This window comes from Oryctolagus cuniculus, chromosome 1 (genome assembly GCF_964237555.1).
Source record: "Oryctolagus cuniculus chromosome 1, mOryCun1.1, whole genome shotgun sequence".
Classification (NCBI taxonomy): domain Eukaryota; kingdom Metazoa; phylum Chordata; class Mammalia; order Lagomorpha; family Leporidae; genus Oryctolagus; species Oryctolagus cuniculus.
In genome coordinates this window covers 3,663,810-3,683,514 of record NC_091432.1, presented here as the reverse complement: position 1 = coordinate 3,683,514, position 19,705 = coordinate 3,663,810, and the positions used below count along the sequence as shown (strand labels likewise).

At 64.2% G+C, this 19,705-nt stretch overlaps 1 protein-coding gene across 4 annotated transcripts in view; it reads right to left on the bottom strand.

Annotated features, from left to right (window-relative positions):
- Positions 1-18,377, bottom strand: part of LOC100350311 (carnitine O-palmitoyltransferase 1, liver isoform) — a 58,299-nt gene extending 39,922 nt beyond the window's left edge. Inside the window, exons 1-3 of one of the 4 annotated variants that reach the window (XM_070064757.1) lie at positions 18,355-18,377; positions 4,973-5,126; positions 411-550 (exon numbers count right to left, since the gene is read on the bottom strand). In XM_070064757.1, coding sequence (XP_069920858.1) covers positions 411-550; positions 4,973-5,113 — 281 coding nt within the window. In that variant the 5' untranslated portion in view covers positions 5,114-5,126; positions 18,355-18,377. Of the gene's footprint in view, positions 1-410; positions 551-4,972; positions 5,127-13,453; positions 13,615-16,898; positions 17,018-18,108; positions 18,245-18,354 lie in introns of those variants that run through there. The other 3 variants (XM_051827878.2, XM_051827876.2, XM_051827877.2) reach the window with 3 other exon arrangements.
- Between the last annotated feature and the right edge of the window lie 1,328 nt (positions 18,378-19,705).

Genomic DNA, 19,705 nt, shown 5'->3' with positions numbered 1-19,705 from the left:
TCTTAAACCATTTTAGGGGGAGCTAAGGAGCCTGCATCTCCTCCACAGCAGGGTTCAGGGGTCCCAGGGCAGGGCAAATAAAGGCACGTCAGGAGCCGCCCTGGTCCTCGGAGAACCCTGCGCCCAGGCCCAGTGTCCTGTCACTGCTGGTCACTGCCTGGTGTCAGCAGGTGCCCCAGGCCTCTGGCCCCTCCTCACCCTCACAGCCTTGGAAAGGCCACAGGGGACTGCCACTCCCAGGGGACCTTAACACCAGGGACAGGAAATGGGGAGAAGTCTGGCACGAGAACAGCAAATGGTCTAACTGAATCCGGAACAGCGAAGTCACTCTGTTCCCAGACACATAAAAACACCAACAATGACAACTTCCTAACTGCCTAGATGTCCGGAAATCCATCAGGGTTACTCACGTGCTGTCCAGGGTCCGACTGATTCTGGCAATGATTCCCAAGGAGGGGTCCATTTTGCCGTACATGGACGACATGACGCCCACCACCACGATGAGCCAACTGGAGGGGCTCGCTGGGAACACCCCTGTGATGATGCCATTCTGAAACAGACGAGAGCACTGTCGGCCATGTCCCCCACAACCCACGCCGTGACCGCCCCCGCGGCCCTGGGGACTGAGCGGCTGGGGCACCGGGCAGTGGGGAACTAGGGGACCTCGCTGTCACCACTGGGAATCCTGCAGCGGTGCCAGCCACAGGCAGCCTCTTCCCTTCCTCCTCTAAGCCAAGGCCCCCCCGAGACAGCTCCCTGACATCGGATCACCCCCTGCACCGGTTTAACAGACTCCCAAGCTCCCCCGGACTGACACGGCGGAGTCCTCTCCCCAGCCTGCTCCATGGAGGGCGCCCTGAGACCTCGGCTCCCACCCTGCCTCTCCCTTCACTCCTGATCAAGACCCTGACGCGCCCCCAGGAGACTGCTCCACACCGAGGACGTGTTGCAGGGACGGGCATTTTATCCCGCGGGGCTCCCGACTCCAGCTCCCTGCTAACGCAGACCCTGGGAGGAGGCAGGCGATGGGCACCGCAGGCAACTGGAGAGTGGACTAGGAGAAGGGCACGCCCTCTCTCCCCTTCTTGTTTTCTATCTCTTCCTCTCAAATAAATAAATAATTTTTAAAAAATCCTCAGGGCATGGAGCCAGCACTGTGCCGTAGCAGATAAAGCCACCGCCTGCAGTGCTGGCATTTAATATGGGTGCCGGTTCGAGTCCCGGCTGCTCCACTTCCAATCCAGCTCTCCCCTACAGCCTGGGAAAGCAGTGGAGGATGGCCCAAGTCCTTGGGTCCCTGAACCCGCGTTGGGAGACCCGGAAGAAGCTCCTGGCTCCTGAACGGTGCAGTTCCAGCCGTTATGGTCATCTGGGGAGTGAACCAGCGGATGGAAGACCATCTCTCTCTCTCTCTCTCTGCCTCTCCATCTCTCTTTGTGTAACTCTGACTTCAAGTAAATAAATTAAAAACAAAAAAAAGCAGCATCTTTCATGAACTAAAAAAAACATTCTCAGAAGGCCGGTGCTGTGGCGTAGCACGTAAAGCTGCCGCCCACGATGCCGGAAGCCCACGTGGGCACTGGGTTGAGACCAGGCTGCTCCACCTCAGATCCAGCTCCCTGCTAAAGGCCTGCACAGGCAGCAACAGGTGGCCCGAATGTTTGGGCCCTTGCACCCCCGTGGGAGACCCAAAAGAAGCTCCTGGCTCCTGGATTCATTTTCTCTCTCTCTCTCTCTCTCTCTCTCTCCCTCTCTCTCTCCCTCCCTCCCTCCCTCCCTTCTCTATAACTCTGCCTTTCAAAACAAAACAAAGAATTTAACAAATCACTTCCCCTAGAGGCAGCGTTTGGCACAGGGCTGAGGCGCTGCTTGGGGAGCTGGTGCTGTGGCAGAGGGCTGGGCCGCTGCCCGTGACGCACTGGCTGGAGCCCCGGCTGCGCCCCCTCCAGCCCAGCTCCCTGTCAAGCTCCTGCGAAAGCAGCAGATGGCGGCTGGGGTACTTGAGCCCCTGTTGCCCAGGTGGGAGACCCGATGGAGCCCCCGGCCCCCGGCTTAGCCTGGCCCAGCCCCGCTGCTGTGGGCATCCGGGGAGCGAACGGCAGGCGAAGGTCTCCTTTTCTTTCTTTCTCTGTCACTCTGTCTTTCAAATGCATAAAATACATCCTACGAAGATAAAAACGTGCCCCTTGGAACACCCACACCTCATCACGGAGAGCCTGGGGTCAAGTCCAGCTCCGCTCCGGGCACGCTGGCTCGCAGTGTGGGGTCTGTCCCAGCCACTGCAGGAGCCCAGTGACTTCCAGGTTCCTGTTGTGCCTGGCCCAGCCCTGGCTGCTGCAGGCATCTGGGGAGGGGGTGAACCGCTGGGTGAAAGAGCTCTCTCCTCCTCCCTCTCTGTGCCTTTCAAATAAATGAAAAATGAGTAAATGGAAAGAATTGTAATTCCTCCACAAAAGAGTTTACGGAAATCACGCAGCTCTCTCCCCAAAGAAGAGGGAAGGAGGAAGAGACGGTCTCTAGGGAAGAAGACGGGCGGGGCGTTGGCAGCGCCGAGCGGGCAGCACACGTGGGGCTCACGCAGCCAAGCACACACGAGCCAGCGTGTCTAAGAGGAGCCGACGAAAATGAGAATTTTTAAAGATAGACTGCTGGCCGGCGCCGCGGCTCACTAGGCTAATCCCCCGCCTGCGGCGCCGGCACACCGGGTTCTAGTCCCGGTCGGGGCGCCGGATTCTGTCCCGGTTGCCCCTCTCCCAGGCCAGCTCTCTGCTGTGGCCCGGGAGTACAGTGGAGGATGGCCCAAGTGCTTGGGCCCTGCACCCCATGGGAGACCAGGAGAAGCACCTGGCTCCTGGTTTCGGATCAGCGCGGTGCGCCGGCCGCAGCAGCCATTGGAGGGTGAACCAACGGCAAAGGAAGACCTTTCTCTCTGTCTCTCTCTCTCACTGTCCACTCTGCCTGTCAAAAAAAAAAAAAAAAGAAGAAGACTGCTGTGCAGTGGGACGAGGAAACAGGCCCTGAGGCAGGACAGCAAGGACACCCGCGCCACTGCTCCTGTCCCACAACCCTGCCAGGCGGCCACAGCCCGCACCCCCGGGCAGCTCGGGGAATCCCCCCCCCCCCCGCACCACGGGGCTGGGCCTAACACTGCGCTGATGAGCCCTGCAGGATTTACAGGAACTCCACACCCAGAACCCCCACCCCCACCCCAGTAAGGCTCCAGAAGACGCGGGCGGGGAGAGAAAGGGGGCCCACGCTCCTGTCCACTCTCAATGCGGGCCTGAGGCAGGTGCACCTCTCCTCATGCTCTCGGCCGCCTCGCCCACCACGACTGCCTCACGCCGGGGGTCTTCCTCGCACGAGGACAAGACCCTCCCAGCTGCGCTCTCACTCTGTCTGACCCCCTGCGGCCGTTTCCACAGATGCCGTCTGCCTAGGTAGGCCAGCAGGGCTTCTTCTCAACACGCTTAGAAGACACTTGGCGCCCCACACAGCTTCCAATGGGGAAGGATGTTCTCAAATGTGAGAAACGAATTCAATCATAAAAAAAAAAAAAAAAAAAAAAAAAAAAAAGCAATAGCTGGGGAGGAAGGAGCCGGACAAAACGCCTCCTGTTCCCGCGGCCTCGAGGCTGCACACCTGTGCGGCAGGCTCCCCCGGCGACCACGCTGTCCCCTAGCAAACCGCAGGGCCATCAGCCCTGCCAGCTCTCAGCGGCGGCCCAGTCGGGCGACCCTGGCGTTTCCCCACAGGCCTTGAGAATCAGAGACCAGCACCTCCACTGGTGGAAGGTGGCGGCCAAGCCCGCGCACCCAAGATTCTACTTACTTTCTTAGATTTTTTTTAAAATTTCTATTTATTTTATTTACTGAAAAGTTAGAAAGACAGGGAATCAGATGGGAAGATACTCCTGTCCGCTGGTTCGCTCCCCAAAGGCCCACGACAGCGGGGGCCGGGCCAGGCCACAGGGACAAGCTGGGACTCAGGCGGTGCCCCCCGTGGTAGCAGGGACCCGGGAACTTCCGCCTCTCAGGGTGCACGTCAGCAGGAAGCTGGAAACCTGAGTGGATCGGAGACTCGGACCCAGACGGGCGGACAGGGAAGGAGAAGTCACAGGCGGTGTCTTAACCTCGCAGCAGACGCCAGCCCTGCCCTCCGGGATCTGAAGGAAGAGCCGGCACGGGCTCACGCCGCTCGAGCGTGGCTTCTCCTGGCGCAGACGGCGCCTCCAGGACTGCGCTACAACCCCAGCCGCGTTTCTGCTGAGTGAGGAGCCCCCAGTGGAGCCCCAGGTCCCTGTGCACAGAGCTGGCTCCCAGGGACTCGCCCGTCGTCCCTGCACTGTCCCTGCTGGCACCGGCAGCAGCACCCGGAACACTGCCGGCAGCCCTCTCGGCCACCCCGGGACAGGGGAGCTGGGGGGCCCGGGGCGGGGGCGTCCACGGGGACCTGGTCAACTTGCCCCGCTCTGGATGGATTTCCTCCAGCTTTCAAATCAGCTAACGTCAACTACAAACAAGACACCTCCTTAAAAGAGGACGAATGGCTCCCTTTCCAGGTACGCAGGTCTGTGGAGACGTGCACGGAGCTGGACGGGAATGTCCAGGGAGAGTCTCACGTCTGGTTACTTCACCAGCAAGGCATCTATTCAACAGTTCAAAAGGTTACAGGGGCCAGCGCTGTGGCACAGTGGCTTCAGCCACCACCTGCGATGCCAGTATCCCATGAGTGCCAGTTCAAGTCCCGGCTGCTCCACTTCCGGTCCAGCTCCCTGCTAGCGGCCTGGGAAAAGCAGCAGCCGATGGATGACCCACGTGCTCGGGCCTCGGCCCTGTCTGTATCACAGTACGGGGGAGGGTGTTCCATCAGCCTAAGTACCAGGGAAGTATACAGTCGGTGCCAATCACCGCACTGACTTCAGCGGGCAGACCCACTACCCAGGGGACACAGATCGGGTCGCACGCTGGAGAACCTTGAATCGGATGAACTTCTTCTTCCAGGAATGCAGCCCGGACAGGCAGATTTGCTTCAGGGCCTCATGGCTCAGGCGAAGGTCGATGCCGTCCGGGGTGACCGTGAACTGGAAGGCCACGGCCTGGTGAGCCTCTGCCATCTTCAGGGGTTACCTGGGGAGGCGGAAACACGCGATATGTGGCGCATCGCCCAGACACCAGAAGTCCCCTAAGGAAGCGCAGTTCCCTCGGAACCTCAGTTCTGACCTCACCAGCCGCTGCCTCTGCTCAGAGGCTGGGGATGAACAGCAGGGGCCAGCCCGCCCAGCCGGCACCCCAGGCCACACCAGCTGACCCAGGACCCGCCCAGCCGGCACCCCAGGCCACACCAGCTGACCCAGGACCCACCCAGACAGCACCCCAGGCCACACCCAGCTGACCCAGGACCCACCCAGCCAGCACCCCAGGCCACACCCAGCTGATCCAGGACCCGCCCAGCCGGCACCCCAGGCCACACCAGCTGACCCAGGACCCACCCAGCCAGCACCCCAGGCCACACCCAGCTGACCCAGGGCCCACCCAGCCAGCACCCCAGGCCACACCCAGCTGACCCAGGACCCGCCCAGCCGGCACCCCAGGCCACACCCAGCTGACCCAGGACCCGCCCAGCCAGCACCCCAGGCCACACCCAGCTGACCCAGGACCCGCCCAGACAGCACCCCAGGCCACACCCAGCTGACCCAGGACCCGCCCAGACAGCACCCCAGGCCACACCAGCTGACCCAGGACCCGCCCAGCCGGCACCCCAGGCCACACCCAGCTGACCCAGGAAGCGACTAGCGGGCCTTAGACAAGTCCCAGTCTTCACAACAGCCCCTGGAGGCCGGCAGAGGGGACCCCAGAACATCTGCCAGTGAGTTCACACCGGCGGAGGCCCTGACCTCCAGGTGTGCACAGCGGCCGCAGGCGTGCACTGGCGCTGCATTGAGAAACGAGGTCCGGCTCTCAGAGAGCAGCGTACGGATCCAGGGCCCCCACGCACAGGCTGAGAGCTCCCAGGAGGGCCGAGCCTGCCTCCGCCAGAGGCTCAGTCTGCAGTCAAACCTGCCTCAGCCGCCCGAGGGCCGACCTCAGCCCTGTCCAGCAGAGAAGAGCGCTCCCCAGATCCACAGTGGACGCAGGCCCCGCGGACCCGCCCGGAAGCACCACGCAGGCCCCCCGAGGCCTCCCCTCCCCCTCAGAGGCTGCCCTGCTGCCCGTCTGACTCTGCACCCCCACCTTCTCCCTCTGAAGTGTTTCCCAAAAAGCACTAATGAGAACACGAGATCAAAGGAAACACTACCGGAAACCACAATGGAGGTGAAGGAGGCACCCCCCAGGGACCCCACCCACCTCCCCAGCTCCCCGACTTTCCCCCAGCGCCGAGTGGATGCAGCCTGGCCTGCGCCAGGCCTTCATGGTCACCCGGAAACAGCGTCCAGAGCGACTGAGAGGACACTGTCCCCGCGGCTTCACCGAGCTGGCCGCAGCCGGACGGGCAACCCCAGCTGCCCGGCCAGGCCCCTCCCTCACGGCTGACACAGCCAGGGGGCTCCTAGAGTCTCCAGACTGAGGAACCAAGGAATCATTTCCTCCGTGGACACACAGGAAAGGAAACCACGGTGACACCCCCCCCCCCCAGGCCCGAGTGTGAAAACCACTGGGAGACACGAGTCCGGCTGGGCCAGCCCTGTCCACCCAGGGAAAGAGGTGCCCAGGCTCACCTCACCTCCTGGCAAAGAAACACAGCAGGGGAGACAAGCCCAGGACCCCCAGGGCAGAGTGAGATCTGCTGTGGGGGGAGGGGCGAGGCCCCCAGGCACGTCAGGCTGTCCTACAGCAAGACGCTCTCAATCCGGGAACCCGGTAACTTCGGGGGCAGTATGGGAACAGCAGCTCCGCTCCCACTACGGGAAAGACACCCGGAGCGCTTCCCTGCACCCGCGGGGCACAGCGCCTTCCCCAAGACCACCCGTTAAGCACCGAACACCAGACACCCCCTCCTCACGCCTTCCCGGAATGCTGGGCTTGTCGCCCACACAGCCCCGTGTGCACAGCAGCCGGCAGCCGGCCCCTCGTGCGTGCCCTGTCTGCACGCCTCACTGTCACACACCAGAGTGTGGCGGGTGAACCTGGGACGCTGGACGTGACGGTCATTAAACAACGGGGTCCTCAGCACGAGTCCGCCGCAGGGCCAGTGTCCCTCCCCGCCTGGCGCTGAGGGTCTGCTCCGTGGGCCCTCCGTGCCCTCGCAAAGGCCTGGTCAGCTGCTCACCGCCCGTCTCCACTCGGCTCGCCCCAGCAGCCAACAGCGCAGGCCCAGGGGCTCCAAGAAGGCGGCTGCTCTACGTTTTGCCCAGCTCATGCCAGTCCTTCCCGCTGTGTTAGAACCTGCCCGTTTTCTGCCACAGCAAGGCCTGAGACAGGCCCAGCCTGCCTGGAGGCACCTGCCCCTCCTCTCTCCTCCGGCCACCTCTCGGTGAGGGCGGGAGGCCACGGGCACCTGCGTGTTCTGACTCCAGCTCTCCCGCTTGGCAGGACTCCTGGCGTCCCCCAGCACTGCTCCCGTGCGCTGGCGCAGCACAGCTGGGAGTCCCGGTGGCTGGGAGAGGAAGGGCCCGCGGGCCAGCTGTGTGGGCTCCAGCTGGCAGGCCGGGCCCGGGTCTGGATCCCGGCCACCTCGTGCTGGGCGGCCTCTCCCTACCCTCAGCCTTCCAGAGGCCGCCGCGAGCAGGGCGGCACAAGGCACCGCAGGGGCTCGGGGCTGGGACCCTGCACGGCAGAGTGTGCACCCGCGCCCAGGCCCAGGATGCCTGGAGCAGAGGACGCAAATGCTGCACCAGAGACGCGGCCGAGGGAAGAGGAAGAGAGCTGAGAACGAGCAAGCAGACGTGGGTGGACAGGGGGCTCACCCTCTCCCTGTCACTCACTCGGTCCCTGCCCCGGCCCCCGACCTCTGGACCGCAGCTCTGCGCAGAGCGAACTGGCTGCAGAGGGCTCACCTCCGGTCAGCAGCCCGGCTGCTCCTCCCCTACAAGCAGTTCTGGGCAGGTGACAGAACGGACCCCTGGGGACGTCCCTCAGGCAAGGCCGCTTGGGAAGACCAGAGGGGGTCACTGTGACTCAACCCAGGGACCCAGTCGCCTGAGACATCACCCGCTGCTTCCCAGGGTGGGCATCGGCAGGAAGCGAGTCGGACGCAGAGCCAGGACTAGAACCCACAAACTCCCCTGAGGGCTGCAGGGGTCCCTAGTCCTGTCTCAGCCGCTGCGCCGAATGCCAATCCAGAAACCGTGGCCGGGAGCCAGCTCTCACCTCTGACCCCAGTGCAGTGAGCCCTGAGTGGCTGGGTCACGGACGGATCACCCACGAACCCTGCACTGCGCCCCGTCACAAGGCCTGCGGGCCATGAAGGAGAGGCTGGTCGCCAAGGTCCACACCAGCACACGTAAGCACCTCAGGGGGATTCGCTCTCAACGTCAGCGAGACGCGGGACGCGAGGGCGCAGCCGAGACCACAGCTGAACTGCTCAGCTCCGGGGGAGTTCCCCTAGGGCAGGGCCCCCGCACCTCAGCACGGCCGTGGAGGGTCTCCCGCCCTTGTCCGTCTCTCCTTCCTTCACACTCGGCCCCCCTCCTCTTCACCGGCTCAGGTGAGCCCCTGGATCTGCAGTTCCACACCCCGAAACGCAGCCCCCCCAGAGTACGAGCTCCTCCTGCACCGGCGGGCGCGCCTGGCTTCACTGCCAGGGGACCGCTTTTGCCTCCAGGACCCAGGTCCCCGTTCCCTTCTCTGAGTCACCTCACGGGGACCCCACACTGAACAAGTTGTAATAGCCTGGCTCAGCACGGCCCTGCCCCCTGCTGTTGGACTGTTAGCGCTTCCTTGGCCCCCCTCAGCGCCTCTACACCGCAGGACGGGGCCTGTGAATCCCGACGCTGGCCCTGGACCCCAGCAGCTGGCCTCAGGCAGGTCCCACGGCCCTCCTTGGGCGGCCCCGGGCCTGCAGGGCTCAGACGGGCGGCAGCAGGCTGAGGAAAGTAGGTGAAAGGTCGGCGTGAGGCCCAGCACACTGCCAGAATTTACAACACGCCCAGGGAGAGGCAGGATGGGGAAATCACCTGTCACATAAAACAGTAAAACTTGCTGTGCGACAACAGGCTTCCAAGAAAACAGGCGACTGCATGGTGTAATAAGTGTGGTATTGGCAGGTGTCTGACACAGCCTTGCAGGCCACAGACGTGGGGACAGAGGCGGGAGGCAGGCAGGAGACGGGGAGATGCCAGGTACACATGGACTTTGAACTGAAACAGCCACAGAACACTCCTGTATCAAACGCCTCGGCACAAGATGAACCATGTTTTATTAATGTACCTGACCTGAGTCAGCTCGCCAAATTCCCACTAGAACCTGCAGAAATGGCACTACTGCTAACTCTGCTTTTTTTACTTTACCGAGAGGCAGAGAGACAGACAGACAGACAGCTCCTGTCCTCTGGTTTACTCCCCAAATGCCTGTCGTGGCCAAGGCTGGGCAGGGCCAACAGCGGGCACCTGGAAAACAACACGTCCCACACGGGAGTGGCCAGAACCCAACCATCTGAGGGCCACTGCTGCCCCTCGGCGTGGACACTAGCAGGAAGCTGGAGGCAGCAGCCAGAGCCAGGGCTCAAGCCCAGGCTTCCCCCTGTGGGCACAGGCATCCTAACATGGGCTAAACACCCAGCGCAACCCCACTTTTTAGAGAGTCAGAGCTCAGAAGTCAAGGAACTCGCCCAAGGTCATGGCCAGAAAACAGCTGGGCTGTGAAATCAAGCCCAGGCGCACCTCCAAAACTCGCGCTCTCACCTACCAAGGTTAAGTAGCGGATACTACACTGGGAGTCCTACTTAACACTCCTAACGTTACAACACAGATAGAAAATTAGGTCACTGTCATCACCAGAATGATGTGACAGCTGCCAGCAGCAAGACTACAGCAACGACGAGCGGGACGGGGGCCAACTCGAAAACTGTTTGGATGCTGCAGCCTTCCGGCCGGGATTGCACAATTCACAGGCACACAGGAGCGAGCCTGCCTTCTATTAAAATCCAGCGCCGGCCCACAGCTCGTCTCACGGTCAACAACTGTGCCGGAAGTCTTTCGAGGAAAGGCTGCCCACAGGAGGCCAGCTCAGCTCAACGCCCAGGGTCTCGGGGGACACAACCCGGGTCCCCGGGCAAGGAGCGAGTCTGTGCTGGATGAGCCAAGCCTCTGCACCTGCAGAAACCCGGGCAGACGCCCTGGGCGGTCCTGGTGAGAGGCAGGGCGGATACCTTACCACCTACCTACGGCACGGCCTGGGGCGCCCCAGGGACCCACGCCTGGGAGGACTCTGCTCAGCCAAAGCCAGTCCCAGCCTCCAGGGCCGGCCCTGCCATGTGGGATGTCCAGGATGGCAACCCAGGCTGGCTTCCTCGCTGCCCCAAGAACCTCGCGGAAAGGGTCGGGAACATTCTAGAAGGCACCCCCGGCGCGGGGGTCTCCCCCAAAGCAGCACGCACATGCAGCTGAAGTCAGGTGTAGGTCAAAGGTGGCAACGATGGGAAGTAAAGAGAAGCCAGCTCTCCAGTGGACGCGTGTCGGCACACGGGCTCTGGTGCCACAAGCCGGCCGTGACTCACTCACACGCTTCTCCGCAGTTAGGCCCCGTGCTTCCCAGGAATCGGACGGAAACCCCTGGGAAGCAACTCCTGTCACGGGGCCAGCGTTGTGGCATACTGGGTAAAGGTGCCGCCTGCGACGCCTGCAACCCAGATGGACGCCGGTTCAAGTCCCGCTGCTCCACTTCCCATCCAGCTCCCCACCAAATGGCCTGGGAAAAGCAGTAGAAGATGGCCCAAGTGCTTGGGCCCCCGCACCCACGTAGGAGACCTGGATGAAGCTCCTGGTTTCGGGCTGGCCCAGCCCTGGGCTGCTGTGGCACCTGGGGAGTGAAATAGCTGTAGGAAGATCTCGGTCTGTCTGTGTCTCTCTCTCTCTCTCCCTCCCTCCCTCTCTCTCTCTTTCCCTCTGTGTAACTCTGCCTTTCAAATAAGCCCTCCGGGTTCACGGGTGAGGAAGGTGAAGGAACGTGTGCACTTTCTGTGGCTGCAGCACCAGCTGAGCACGCGCCACCCCTAAAGGAGAGGGTCTCGGGCCCGCTGCTGGAGGGGCAGGGCGTTCTGAGCCAGGCACCCGCGCCCTCGCGACACGGCAGCTGGCAGGACGCGGTGGGGGCGCCTTGCAGAGTCCCAAGCAGCGAACAGGTGGGAAAACCTGTGAGGGAGGCGGGGAGAGGCCAAAGGGGCTGAACCCCTTCTCCTGAGAACTAATCCAAAGAAAGCACCCCTCTTAAAGGCCCACCTTTAAGACATTTGGAAACCAAATCTCAAGGACAAGCCAGCCCCAAACCCCAGCAAGCCACTCCCAGGGCGAAAGGCTGGATCCGGATCCGGATTGTGACCGGGCACTGAACATTTGCATTATTTAAATCGGCCACACAGTGAATTTCCCGAAACCCACGCGGAATCGGGCCCCTCCCCAGGCAACTCAAATCGAGGCCTCTACCTGTCTCCCCACCTCAGCAGGAGAGGCATAAGCAGGTAAATAGCGTTTGAGGGAAAAAACAAAACCAGGATTAGGGAAAGCTGCCGGGGATCACCCAGGGGAGTGCCAGGCCAGCGGCCGACCACGCCCTTTTTTATTTTTTTATTTTTAATTTGACAGGTAGTTAGACTGTGAGAGAGAGGGACAAAGGTCTTCCTTCAGTTGGTTCACTCCCCTAATGGCCACCACAGCCGGCGCTGCGCTGATCCGATGGCAGGAGCCAGGTGCTTCTCCTGGTCTCCCATGGGGTGCAGGGCCCAAGCACTCGGGCCATCCTCCACTGCACTCCCGGGCCACAGCAGAGAGCTGGCCTGGAAGAGGGGCAACCGGGACAGAATCTGGCGCCCCAACAGGGACTAGAACCCGGGGTGCCGGCGCTGCAGGTGGAGGATTAGCCTAGTGAGCCGCGGCGCCGGCCAACCAGGCTCTTCTAGCTCAAGGCTCCCCACAAATTCAGGAGCTGGCGCGTTCCTCCGGCCTCCCGGGAGCACAGGAGCTGCCCAAGCCTCTCCTCGTGGCCGGGTGCTGTCCCCACAGGTGTTCCGAACGCCACGGGGACGGCCTCCACCTCTGCGCCCAGGGCAGCACGGAACCAGCCAAAACACAGGTTTCGGTCTGGAGACCGCACAATGGCCTGCGCTGGGACACCGCCGGCTAGAGCCTGTATTTACAGCGGCTCACAGCCGGAGTCACCACCTAACCGCCCCACCCCAGCATCCAGAGGTGCTCAGAACCGCCGGCCCGCAGCCGCACACAGGCACCTAACAGGAGCCCTGCCTCACAGAGCAGGGAGCAGGGAGCAGAACTCAAAAATACTCGGATCCAAGACGCTCCCGGCGACTGCGGGGCGGGCTGGGAGCTGGGCTCGCCGCCGCCGCTGCCCCCGTCACAGGAGAGAATTGGGCTGGGAGCAGATGGATACAAACTCCAAGTTTGCTTTCCATGAAAGGCACCCCTGCTTACGCCGCCTTGCAAAGCCAAGACCTCCTGAGCCTGGGCCCGTCTGCATCCCACACACACCAGGCTACTTTCCCAGCTGACCTCTCACTGGGGCCCCGTAAGACCCGGTGACCCGGAGCGGCAGGTGTCAGGGCCACCACCACACAGAAGCGGACACAGGCTTCGTGGCACACTCAGTCTGAGGCATGCGTGGGTGGGCGCGCGTGTGCGGGCAGGGGGCTCCTCCAAAACCGTCTGGCTGCCCGGCAGTCGGCAAAGCAGCCTGGAAAGGGGAGGGAGAATCGAGAACTGGGTTCAAATCCCAGCTCCACCACTTGAACGCAGGCCCTTGAGCAAACGCCACGGCCTCCCGCCCACGCTGCTGGCACACAAAGTGTGCTATCGCAGGGACTGGACTTTTGGCACAGTGGTCAAGCCGCTGCCTGCAATGCGGGCATCCCATACAGGCACTGGCTCAAGTCCCGGCTACTCCATTTCCAAACCAGCTCCCTGATAACGTGCCTGGGAAAGCAGCAGAGGATGGCCCAAGTCCTTAGGCCCCTGCACCTGCGCCAGAGACCCGGATGAAGCTCCTGGCTTCTGACTTCTGCCAGGCCCAGCCTGGGCTGTTGTGGCCATCTGGGGATTGAACCGGCAGATGGAAGACCCGTCTGACTCCCTCTCTGTAACCGTCTTTCAAATAAAAGGAAAACCAGCATGCTGACACTCACCCCCGCGGCAGACTGAAGGCGAGAGGGGTCCTCCGCGCAGCACAGGCTCCTGCCCCTCTCCCCAGCCGAATCCTCCCAGGACACGGATATGCTGGCCTCTGGCCTTCCTCTCTGGACGCTGCCCGCGCCCCCACCGAGTCTGAGTGCGACTACGACCTCAGCCTACCTTTCCAACTTGTGGAGCTTGCTGCTTCATCTTCACCTTACGGGACCTCGCGCTGCGGAACAGGGCGTCTGGCAGGGCGCACAGAAACGCATCCGCCTCGTGGCAGGGCCTTCTCCCGGCGCTGCGGGCGCCGACGGGAAACGCTTTGATCCACCGAGGCTCGTGCCCGCAGGTCAAACCCGAGACACAGCGCGCGACGACTTCCCGGAAGTAGGATCGTCGGGCTTCAACGTGCTTTTTAAGATTAACTGACTGGCTGATTTGAAAGAGTGGCCGACAGAGGCAGAGACCTGGCTAGCTGGGTCACCCCCGGACGGCTGCAACAGTCAGCGCTCGGTCCCCGTCCAGGCCTCCGAGGGGGCCAGGAGCTCCGGCACTTGGAGCCATCACCCCCTACCCCCCTGGTGCATCTACAGGAAGCTGGGTCAGAGGCAGGGTAGCCAGGACTCGAGTCAGCACCCCGCTGTGGCCGCACCCACGGCACCACAACACGGACCCGGCACCACAACACAGACCCTGCTCTAAACACACACACACCACTTAAGAAATGCGGGGCGGGGGAGAGGGTCAGCCCAAGGTCCCTGTTCTCAGCAGAGCTGCACCCATCAGCACCCCCACGGGGAGGCCCCCAGGGGACAGGACCGGCAGAGGGGCCTCCCCGTGAGGGAGGGATGAGGGTGCTCGTCTCACGCCCCCAAGTCCCCGAGCCACCGCACCCCGTGAAGGGAAGGACACCGGGCAGAGACCCCACGGCTTCCTCCGCTCTCGTGTCGCTCGCGTGAAATCCCTAAGTCGAAAACAGACCTGATGGCGTCCCCAAAGGACCCCGAGTGCCCCGCCCATCCTGCCCTTCCTGGACACCTGCTCTGGTCAGGAAACAGCGAGGGAGGCGGGGTTCGGAGCAAGTCGGGGCGGCGCTGTGGCGCAGCGGGCACCCACACTACCGGCATCCCATGCTGGTTCGCGTCCCGGCTGCTCCACTTCCCATCCAGCTCTCTGCTGTGGCCTGGGAAAGCAGCAGAAGATGGCCCAAGTGCTTGGGCCCCTGCACCCGCGTGGGAGACCCAGAAGAAGCTCCTGGCTTCAGATCGGCTCAGCTCCAGCCGTTGCTGCCACTTGGGGAGTGAACCAGCAGATGGAAGACCTCTCTCTCTCTGCCTCTCCTCCTCTGACATTCAAATAAATAAATAAATCTTAAAAAAAAATAAAAGAGCAAGGTTGGCTGCACGAGCAGAGCAGGCATCATTAGGGACGGGACGGGTCCGAGGCCAAGCCCCAGGCCACGCGGTCAGAGCCCGGAACCTCCCCCCACCCCAGCTCAGTGTCTCCAGGAGGAAGAGCGGGAGCCACCTATGCCCAGGGGTGGCACTGTCCTGCCCCGTCCCCTGGACAGGACGTCAGGACCATTTCTTGCGTTATTAAGTTCCAAGGACATTCCTGGACGCAAGACAAGAGAGGCAAAGGTGACCAGGTCTCCTAACCGAGGCCGCCACGTGACCCAAACAGTGCAGGCGGCCACGGCCCAGCGCCCCAGAGGCCCAACAGCCACCTAAGAATATATCTGCACAGGGTCAAGGTTGAAGGTTACAGAAGGCAGCAAATATTTGAAATCACCAGGCAGAACATCTCCCTGTGTTAGGTAACAGGTTGTTAAAGACAAAACAAAACATGCCCCGGTGGGGGGGGGGACAGGCGCTGGGCGCGCGAGGAGGCCGTGGCCCGGGCCGCAGGGAGACCCCGGCCTCCACCAGGCCGGCCGCGGAGGGGGCGCCTGCGGAGCGCCCCGCCCGCCGCAGCTCGCTCTGCCAGACACTCGGTGCGGCCCAGGTTCCGCGTGAATTACCCGGGGAGCGGTCAGCGGCGGCGCCGTCCGCGGAGGGAGCCCACCGAGGAGGACCCCACGCCGCGCCCTCCGCAGGCCCCGCGCATTTTGGGCACCGCGTCCCGAGGAGAACCGCGCGGGCCCGCGGGCGGCCATCGCGCCGCCCCACGCCGCAGTCGGCACGGCCGCCCTCAGCTCCCGAAGCCCGCAGACGCCCGGGCCGCGCCGGCCCTCGGCGCCCGCCGCCGCCCCCACCCCGCGCGCGCGCTCGCGAGGGCCCCGCGGCCAACGGCGGCCCCGGCCCCGCCCCCGAGCGGGCGTCACGTGACGGCGGAGGAAAGTAGGGGAAAGGTCGGCGGCGGCCCCGCCCCCGGCCGGCGCGCCCCGGGCGCCGGGATCCTGTTCCGCCGGCCGCGCCCGCGCGACGCCCCTGTCCCCGCGAGGGCCGAGCTGCCCCTGCGGGGGTCCCCGCGGCCACCCGGGCAGGGAGGGGCCAGGCGCCGCGCCCCCCAGCCCCCCACCCCACCCGGGAGCGCAGCTCGAGGAGGAGGAGGAGGAGGAAGGCCGGAGCGGTCCTGAGTGGGCACGCGGGCCAGGCAGGCCGCGCCGAGTCCCCGCAGCCCCGCGCCCGGCGGCCTGGGCCGGATGCCGGCCTCTGGCCCTCGGATGCACCGCACGTGCAGCCCCAGACCTGCCGGTCAAGCTGGTTCCAGCAGGTGCTGGCTGGAGTTCAAGTGCAGGGTCAAGGCCACAGGGCGCGAGCCGCGCCCCCAGCAGCTGGCGAGGGGCTGCCGGCCGTGTCTGCGGGGCTCGCGAGGGCTGGCGCATCTGGAATGCCGTGGAACGACACGCGCGTCCTGGCAGGTGACACTGACTCCCACGTCCTGGGCAGCTCACGGGGGTCCCGGCTTCCTGCTGCAACCCCGCAGGCGACCTCCGAGGGGAGCCGGCCGCTGCGCCTGACCACACAGGTGCTTGGCATTTTTTAACTTTTATTGGGGGGGAAAAGAGGGAAAGATCGGCTTTCATAGTCTTTAAAGAAGCCAGGCACTCGGGGAACGCAGCCGGCCGCGACCGCCGAGGCCCCCACGCGTGACGCCCCCGCCCCGCAGCGCCCGCGGGAGAGCGAGCGAGGGGCGCACCGGCTGCGCCCCGCGCCAAGGGCGTGTCCCGCAGGCTGCAGTGCGGGGCGCGGAGCGGGGCTGGCGGCGGCCTGCCCATCGCGGGGGCGCCCCTGCCGCCGACCCCCGGCGGCCCCGGCCGCGCTCCACTCGCGGGGTGGGCGCAGGACGCGGCGGGAAAGAGGCCGGCAACCCTCCCTGGCCCCGGGCCAGGGGCGTGCGGCCAAGTCCCCGGGGCCGAGCATCCTCGTCGCCCGCGGTCGCCGGACACTCGCCAAGGGGAGAGGGACCCCAGACCCAGTGACTGTCGGGCCGGGGCGGGGGAGAACCGGCGTCCGGCCGAGGGCCGAGCATCCGTCCGGCGGCCGACACCAGCGGCCCCGACCCGGTCCAGCACCGGCGGTCGCGGCCCTCGCCACGCTCCGGGCTCGGACTCCCCCCTGGAACCCCGCCGTCCGCGGGCGAGACGGCACTCCGGGGCGCGCGGCACGGACGGCCTTACCGAGTCTGCGGACGGCGGCGCGGCGGCGGCGGACTGAGCGGGCGGCGGCGGGCGCCGGGGCGGGAGGGCCGCGGGCGAGGCCGAGCGCACCGACGCCGGCGCCCGCCGATTGGCTGAGGCCGGCGGGGGCGGGGCGCCGGGGGCGGGGCGCCGGCGGGGGGCGGGGCGAGGAAACTGAGGCCGGCGGCGCGGGGCGCTACCCTCGGCCTGGGCGCGGCGGCGCCTGCGGGCCTCGGCCGTCTCATCCGTGAAATGGGCCAACGCACGGGCCGCCGTTTTATAGGCATTGCCCAATAGAGCGCACGCGACGCGGCAGCCCGTAGGTGGAGGCTACTCATCTCCCACCCCTGGGGTGACGAAGCGCCCGGCGCCGCACGGCCCGGACCCCCGACCAGTTCCTTGGGAGGCGGCGGGGCTCACGCGTGCAGATGCTTTCCTTAGCAAAATAATTAATCCCGCGTCAGGGACTAACAGGCCAGAGAGAGAGTTGGCAGAGGGGGCGGGGGTCGGGGCAGCGCAGGGGACCCCCCCCCCCCGGAGAGTCGAGGCCGGGGGTCCTCGGCCGCCGAGGACTCGCGCTCGCCCCCGTCTTCCTCCACGTCCGCGCGGACGACCTCAGAAGAGAAAACGAAAGTGACCCCTGGATCCCGCCCCCGCGCGCGGGCGGCCCCAGCTTTCCGGGGCGGGATGGGGGCGCGTCCGCGCGCGGCCCGCTGAGCTCGTGGGCGCAGCTGTCCAGCGGGCAGCGGTGGCCGGCGCCGCGCAGCCTCCCGCCCCGGACGACGCCCCCTGACCCCGGAGCCGGCCCGCAGTGGACGTCGAGGGCCGCAGTGCTGGCCACTGCAGGTGTAACTGAGAGCCAGCGGCGCCCGGGCGCCTCTCCCAGAAGCGAGGCCACCGGGCGCGTGGGAGCTCTGGGTGACACTTGCCCAGCTGTCCGGAAGTGCCGGCTGGCGTCCACCCTGGCCGGCCCAGGCGGACCCAACGCCCAGCAGAGGGATGCTTTTCCTCCCGGCCAGTGCCCGGGCGGGGGCGGGGCGGGAGGCTGCGTCGCTTTTCCTTTTGTAAATTCAGAATTGGGGTTTTAGTCCCCCCACCCGTCCCCCCGCGGGTTCTTGCCTGGCCGCCCAGCAGTCCCAGGCCCCCGGCCCCCGCGCCAGGGCTCGGCCGCAGGACGCGCCCCTGCGCTGCACCTGCCGCTCACGCTCACCTTAGATGCCCTTCCTCCGCCCGGAGCCCCAGGCCCCCGCAGTCCCCGCCCAAGGTCGCTTCCTCCCTCACGCCGTGCCCTGCGGCGCCCCACGCTGGGATTGGCTCCGCGCCCCGCCCGTCCCCGGGGCTCTGCGGCCTTGACCGCGCGCGTCGGCCCGGCGGCCGCCTCGGAGCCACCTGCGGACCGGGCGGGCGCGAGCAGGGGCGGAGCGCGGCCGGGGGAGCGCGCGGGCGCCAGGCTCACCTGTGCCCCGGTGCACCGGGGGAGGGACCGCAGCCGCGCGTCCGCACCGCGCCTCCGCCCCCGCACTGCGGTGCCCTGGGTTTCCGGGCGGCTGTTAAAAAAAAAAAGGACCAGAGAACCCGGCCCATCCGGAGTTCCCTGGGCTGCCTCAGAGGCGGGAACGACCTTTCTCAGATCTGTTGCTGCGGTTTTTGGTTTCGTTTTGTTTTGCCGAAATTCATTCCCAGTTTTAACCGGAGATCCTGTAGCAGCTGCCACCCAGGCAACGTTTTTAAAAACAAGGAAACATTTTATTTAAAAAAAGATAAGAAGACTTTAAAAGCAGATAATGTTTTTATCACTATCAGAATTTTTATTCTAAAAATACCTCTTTATGAAAAAGACCAAACCTTTAAAAATTAACAAGAATAGTGTCTTAAAGGCCTATACAAACAAAACTCAGGTTCAACCAAGGGCCAAGGGGTATGACTTTGTCTTTCTCCCTCTTCTCCCACCCCTACTGATTATTTCAAAGGAAATCCAGAAACCCTACCATTTTGTCCACAGATCCTTGAGTGCGTATCTGTAAAAGAGATGGATTCTCTGAAAAATACAACCGCTGGGACCAGCACTGCGGCACAGCAGGTTAAGCCTCTGCCTTGGGTTCCAGTTTGAGTCCCGGCTGCTCCACTTCCCAGCCAGCTCTCTGCTATGGCCCCGGACAGCAGTGGAAGATGATCCAAGTGCTTGGGCCCCGCACCCACATGGGAGACCCGGAAGAAGCTCCTGGCTCCTGGCTTCCAATTAGCCAGACATTGTGGCCATTTGGGGAGTGAACCACTGGATAGAAGACTTCTATCTCCCCCTCTTTCTGTAACTCTGCCTCTCAAATAAATACATCTTAAAATACACACACACACACGCACAATGATGTTGTCCCCCCCACCCTCCAGAGAGAGGTAAGGGGCAGAAAGCCCCCGGCCACCAGGAGCACCGTGCGGTCCTCCTCTGGCCGCCCACTTCGTTTCCAGTAAGTTCCGATCCAAAAGTGCGCAACAGTCCCCTAGGAAATGCTGTTGTGATCTCCACATCCCGGACGGCTTTCTGCTCGCCGAAGCCTGTGGCTCTCGGACCTTGACCCCTGAGCCCCTGGCAGGGACGGTGCCACGTCAGGACAGAGTGTTTGCTCAGCCAGCGTCACAGGGGGTTGACGAGGACAAACAAGGTGATGTGGTGAAAGCAGGCTGGACACGGCCACAGATGTGCCAGGACTTCCTAATCAAACAGGCTTGCCCTCTGGCCTGGTGATCCCCTGCCCGCTACCAGCACGGGGCCCTCTGGGCTGCCCTTACTCGTCCCCTGTGGGGAGCAG